General features: G+C 37.3%; 1 protein-coding gene and 1 pseudogene across 2 annotated transcripts; one reads left to right on the forward strand and one right to left on the reverse strand.

Annotated features, from left to right (window-relative positions):
- Nucleotides 1-912: 912 nt before the first annotated feature.
- On the reverse strand, nucleotides 913-3,064 carry LOC120144886 (pentatricopeptide repeat-containing protein At1g09900-like). 2 transcript variants are annotated; one of them, XM_039158849.1, is made up of 2 exons: nucleotides 2,948-3,064; nucleotides 913-2,812 (listed from the first exon to the last, which is right to left on the reverse strand). In XM_039158849.1, exon 2 carries the CDS (start codon nucleotides 2,803-2,805, stop codon nucleotides 997-999), a length of 1,809 nt encoding a protein of 602 aa, XP_039014780.1. In that variant the 5' UTR covers nucleotides 2,806-2,812; nucleotides 2,948-3,064; the 3' UTR covers nucleotides 913-996. The 2 variants fall into 2 exon arrangements, with proteins under 2 accessions (XP_039014780.1, XP_039014781.1); XM_039158850.1 differs by lacking the exon at nucleotides 2,948-3,064 and having other exon boundaries at nucleotides 915-2,441; nucleotides 2,507-2,686.
- A 211-nt stretch (nucleotides 3,065-3,275) lies between these two features.
- Nucleotides 3,276-5,374, forward strand: LOC120144591 (annotated as a pseudogene).
- The last annotated feature ends 853 nt before the right edge of the window (nucleotides 5,375-6,227 follow it).

Below are 6,227 nucleotides of genomic sequence, written 5' to 3' on the forward strand. Positions count from 1 at the left end.
TGGAAAATCTTGTCAACTTTTTGCAGCCGGTAGTGAACGGAGGAATTTGCCACTGTCCGTGGCAAAACAGGTTGTTGCAACATCTAATGAAGCTACAAACACCAAGAATATGATTTCCTTAACACAATAGGTTGGAGACCTATTCAAAACCGTTCTGTTTTCATTGAATTAGATTCAAAATGATTTGCATTAGCCTTTTAAATGTTGTATAAATAATGGCAGAGGAGGATAGCGAAAGAGACGACGATCAAAGATTTAGCAAATTATTTCCATCTCACAAGAAAGGAGGCAGCCAAGAAACTGGGATTATCTGAAACAGTAGTTCACAATATATGGTGCCAAGGGAATGGTGGTGTGAAAAAATGGTGGCCTTTTTGAAATGTTTGTTTTCATTGCTAATATTTTCGAAATCCATTCGTCTCTTTCGAATTTAAAATACTGTGTTCTGTTACTGCATGTATCAGATTCACAGCAAAGTGAAGGAAATCGTGAAACAGAAAGAGTTGTTGAAATCAGAGGATCCATCCGTTAGAGATCGTGCTAGAGATGATATCCGTAAGAAGGAAGCAGAGTTAGGTAAATATTACGAGGGAATTTCATGGATTTTTTCTAATTTACTATTTTTTGTAATAATTTTGCGACAAATCCCAATCCACATGTAACTGCAAAAGTTTTGCATGGGAATGGAGAATAATTTTGTTTCCTCCAGATTCTGTTTCCTTATAATTTTGCATGGTACAATAAAATCGACACTAAAACTTTACATGGAAAATACTACAATTTTGTGGAAAATTATTCTGGGAAAAATCACAAATAGAATAGAAGAATTTTAACTAATGTCAATAATAGAAAAATACAAGAAAACCACATTAAATAACATCAAATGTTGTTGAATGACAGAAACTCCAACAGACAAAAAGGGTAAAGCCTACATATGGCTATATACCATAACTGCACTTGAACTAAACAAAGCATTCACATGCACATGCCCACAGCCTACATCTTGACAGCAATCTGTTCTGCTGAACTTTTCTTCACAACTCCTCTATAGCACAACTCATTTAGCAACTCCAATGCCTCATTAGCTAACCCTTCGTATGCTATGCCTTCAATGAGAATGGTGTATGTAGATTCAGTAGGTTTACAGCCCCTCATCACCATATAAGCCAAAAAGTCGATAGCATGATCGGTCTGCCGAGCCTTACAAAGGCCTAACATGATGGAGTTATATGTTATGGCATTTGGCCTAACACCTATTCTCTCAAAGTCATGAAAGAACTTTATTGCATCATCAACCTTTCCTTCCCTACTAAGTCCTCCAACAAGTGAAGAGTAGGTAATTATATCAGGCTTTAGACCCTTGGCAAGCATCTCATCCAAAAGTTTTATAGCTTCATCTGTTTTCCCGACCTTTGCGAGCCCATCAATCACAGTATTGTAAGTGATTAAAACAGGCGAGCAACCCTTGGTACTTAGCTGATTCAGTATCTCCACTGCCACATCAACCTTCCCATCTTTGCATAATGCTGTGAGCAAAGTATTGTAGGTCACAATATCAGGGTAGCAACCTCTAGACACCATTATCTCCAAATATTCGATTGCCCTCTCCATTTTCTTTTCTTTGCAGAACCCATGGAGCAGTGGATTATAGCTTAAGGAATTAGGAGTACACCCATGTTTGTGCATCTTTTCCAATACATCAATTGCTCGGCCCAGTAAACCTTTTCGGCATAAGAAATTAATCAGAATATTGAACGTAACAACGCTAGGGGAACAACCTTTACGTAACATATCGGCTAACAATCTCTCTGCATCCATCCACCTACCAGTGCTACACATGCTACGCAGAATAATATTATGAGTAATCACATTGGGTTGGCATCCATATGATGGCATGCTATTCAAGAACTTGATTGCTTCATCCAATCTCCCCTCCTTACAAATCCCATTGACCAGAACATTATAAGTGACTACATCCGGTTTACATCCTCGACTCCTCATCTCATCCAAGAGCTTCATAGCTTGTGCAACGCCACTCTCCTTGCAAGTTGCTTCAATCAAAATTGTATACGTAATCACATCCGGATAACATTCTTTCTTCAATTGTCGATCCAACACTTCCATCGCTTGCTTCAACTTCCCACTATCACACAGGCTACGCAAGATCGTATTATACGTGACAACATCAGGAGAAACACTCATCCGATCCAACACTTGTAAAGCATTATCAATCTCCCCTGCCCTGCAATACCCACTGATCAACACATTATAAGTTATGACATCAGCAACAGCCCCTGAATCTTCGATAATGTCCATAACCCGGGTTGCTTTTCTAGTCTTGCCTCTCTTACAAAACCCACGAATTAAACTTGTACAAGCTATAATATCAGGAATCTCACCATGATAAACCATGCCCTCCAGAAGCTTAAACCCTTCTTCCAATTCACCATTTCTAACGAATTTACGCAGTTGATTATTGCTACCAGATTCCTCAAAGCCATGAATGGAACTCGATGGACTAGACAAAACATGACCATTTCCAAAATTACCTTCTTGGGAACTTTCACAACCGTGCAACCTACCATTAACACCAGCACTTTTGACCTTCGAAAAAGCAAGTACCTTACACTGCCTTCGCATTTGGAACCGTAAGAGTTTACAGCACGCAGAAGCTTTCACATAACTAAAATAGGTAACCGCTTTAGCCTTAACTCGAACTTCTAAAAAGCTACTATTCCTTAGACCCTCATTCTGAAAGTAACAAAACCCTTCACGGGCATGGCTTGTATATACTATCATATCCATACTTTACCTACGCGTTTGTAAATAACCAAAATATCAATACTCAATACACTATCGCTTAAATAGAATTATTCCAGCACAATTATAAAGGTAACAGAAGTTCAAAATGAGGGTTCTCTCTAGAGAGTAGAAGGAGAGAGCTTACCTGGAGATAAGCTTTTCAAAAGGGGATAAGTTGCGCCTTGTTTGTGACTTTATCCAGTTTAGTTTCCTTCTGGTTATGGTTCGGCATAGAGGAAGTAGTAGCCTTTTTGATGTACTAATTCCGGGGTTTTGATTTCATTGAAAAGGGGGGATTTTTATTTAGGGTTTATGGGCCAAATATGAAACCCAAAAATTCATGGACTATTCCCTCTTATTAAATCGGCTTAAATTTCCAATGGGTCCCACAACTCCGTCTTCTTCTGTCTCAAAAGAAACGTAGTGGGCATGTGCTTAGTGAGTCAAATATTCTTGAAAAGTGAAAACTCTATCTTTCCCTCCATTTCCTCTGCTTCTTCTAGACCCCCCACTCTCCCTGAAGGAGAAGAGAGGAAGGAAAAGAATTCAGCTATGGTGATGGAAAACCCACGTTCAGTTGGAGAAATCTGTCGAGATTTCAAGGGTCGTCGAGCTGCCATTATTAAGGCCCTCACTACCAGTAAAACTTTTCACTTTAAAGCAATCACCATCTTTTATCCTTTCTGTTTTTCATCTTCTTAACTACCTTTTCCCTTTCAAAGACTTTCCTCTTAATTTAATTTTGTGGTTGCAGATGTGGAAGAGTTCTACCGGCAGTGCGACCCAGGTACTGGAAAATCTTTTCAATGGATAATAAATGGACGAATTTTTATTATTTGTTTCATTATTTAAGATGATTTAGCTTGAGAACTGAAGTAACAATTTCTTTTAGTTTCAGCGGCTTTTTATATCAACGGTAGAAAATGATGAAATTTTTTACTGGAAAAAAATTAGATTATCCTTATTTATTCCATCATTATTGTTGTTGTTCTTCTGCTGTTCTATTACAAATGCATAAACATTGGCTTGAACATATTATTCTCTATTTGGCATTTTTTTACTGATCATCAGCAACTTTAAGATTGTGATTCGTATTCGGCAATTATTAGTTTCTTAGATGGTTGTGATTCTTAAAAATAAAATGTACATTTTCAATCCAATGAATGCGAATGCAGTTAGAGCATTGTAGTTGCCGTATCATGATTTTACATGTTCTTCCTCGTTAGGTTGTAGACGCATGAAAATTGAAATGGAATGAATTACTTACATCTTTATATGTATAAAAAACCTGTTACAGAAAAGGAGAATCTTTGCCTTTATGGATATCCCAGTGAGCAGTGGGAGATGACTTTACCTGTTGAGGAGGTGCCTCCGGAGCTTCCGGAACCTGCACTGGGTATTAATTTCGCCCGAGATGGGATGCAAGAAAAGGATTGGTTATCCTTGGTTGCTGTGTACAGTGATGCTTGGTTACTCTCTGTGGCTTTCTATTTTGGTGCTAGGTTCGGATTCGACAAAGCTTATAGTTATTTTTCTCTTCTGCAAAGTGTTGTTAAGTCTTATCTGCAACTCATTCTTCAGCATGAAGTTCTTAGTAATACTAGGCATGGCATGAGTGGGCTTTACTTAAATTCGAGATGCTGTTTGCTGTGTTGCATATGGCTTGACCAGCAAGCATGCTGCATTTCGAGCTACGGTTTTCCTCATCAATACCGTTCTGTTAATGTGATTGCAGGAAACAACTTTTTAATATGATAAATGATCTTCCGACAATATTTGAAGTCGTGACAGGAGTGGCTAAGAAGCAGATGGAGGAGAATCGTCGGCTTCAAATCATAGCAACAACAAATCTAAATCAAATTCCAAGGTAAGAGAAGTTTTCTTCTTAAGTTATTTCATCAAATGTGATTTGTGTGGATTTTTAGGGTTCAAAGGTAGTATGATTCTCACAAGTTGACAAGGCTTTATAACATAGTAACCTACATAATTCAGTTCGGACATCACTCACATCAGTGTTGAATATTCGATATATGTCCAGCACGAGTATATTTGATTTTCTATATTTTTCCATGTTTTAAGATCTGTAGAATATCATATCTTCATACCTATTTCTGAATCTATGACAAATACGGGTACTTCAAGAACTTCAAGAACAGAACAAAGGGTCGGAGCAACATATGTAAAAGCTCATACTGAAAGTATAATTCTTTCAGACACCAAGCTCATTCAATTAAGTTGTTAGCGTTTTGGCTTGTTACATTAATAATTCTGCAAAGCAGGGTTAAAATTTCGATGTCATCATGTAAATGCAGGAAGGCTCCGAATCCCAACCGAAATATTCAAAGGCAATGCCATTGAAGGATGAGGATGATGATTTGGTTGAAGAGGAAGAGCATGGAGAGACATTATGTGGTTCTTGTGGAGAGACTTACACAGCCGACGAATTCTGGATTTGCTGCATATGTGTGAGAAATGGTTCCATGGGAAGTGTGTTAAGATTACAGCAGCAAAGGCAGAGCATATTAAACAGTACAAATGCCCATCATGCAGAAACAGGTGAGCACGAGCTTGATGGCTAGCTGGTCAGGTGGCTCTCGTATGAATTCGCAAACATCCAACTCTCTCCGACTAGTATTGAGGGGAGTTTTATCGAGGCTTAGAGGTTTTGAAGCAGGGGATTGTGTTTCATATGATGTGCGTGGCAAATGGAGTAGACTTATTGCTGAGCCTGAGGATGCAACAATTCATTGGAAACGTTGAACCTTTACATTTTGATGTGTAGACTATGATCTATGTATGTTATTCATCCTCTTTGTTTGTTTAGCTCATAGGTGAGCTACTTAGCTGAATATGCTACTATCCGTACTAAATCATATAGCAGACCTTACTATTTTTCCTGTAAAGAAAACAACCTCATAAATTGTTACTTTTGAAAAGAAAAAAAAAAACTAAACTTGGACGACATTGTTGTATAACAGTAACAGGGAGTGAAAAATATGATATACCATTATGATATTGATTACTATGGTTTTAATCCAATGAATCAAATATTTATTTTAAAAAATAGAGACCAAATAATAATAAGATAAATGGGAAAAAAGGTCATATTTGGATCTAAGTTTGGAAATTGATCTCAATATTTAAAGGTTAAAAGTTAAATCATAATGTCATTTGAATTTAAAAACCTTGATTTAGTTAATATCATTAATATTTGGGTAATGTACATAAATAGTCCCTAAACTTTTAGGGTGCTTGTATTTTGATCACCCAACTTTTGAAACATTCATTACTGTCATCGAATTTATAGTTCGTTTTCATTTTTGTCCATACCGTTACGTCCCATTAGTTTTACCTGATGCGACAGGTAGCGTCCCGTTAACTCTCCTTATTCTTCTTTTTCTGATTAATTTCAATCCCAAATTTTC

The sequence above is a fragment of the Hibiscus syriacus genome, unplaced genomic scaffold, assembly GCF_006381635.1.
Source record: "Hibiscus syriacus cultivar Baekdansim isolate YM2019G1 unplaced genomic scaffold, ASM638163v2 tig00110890_pilon, whole genome shotgun sequence".
Lineage (NCBI taxonomy): Eukaryota > Viridiplantae > Streptophyta > Magnoliopsida > Malvales > Malvaceae > Hibiscus > Hibiscus syriacus.

Excerpts from the sequence above, each read along its gene's own strand:
- LOC120144886 (XM_039158849.1), bottom strand. The coding sequence starts at position 2,805 with ATGGATATGATAGTATATACAAGCCATGCCCGTGAAGGGTTTTGTTAC.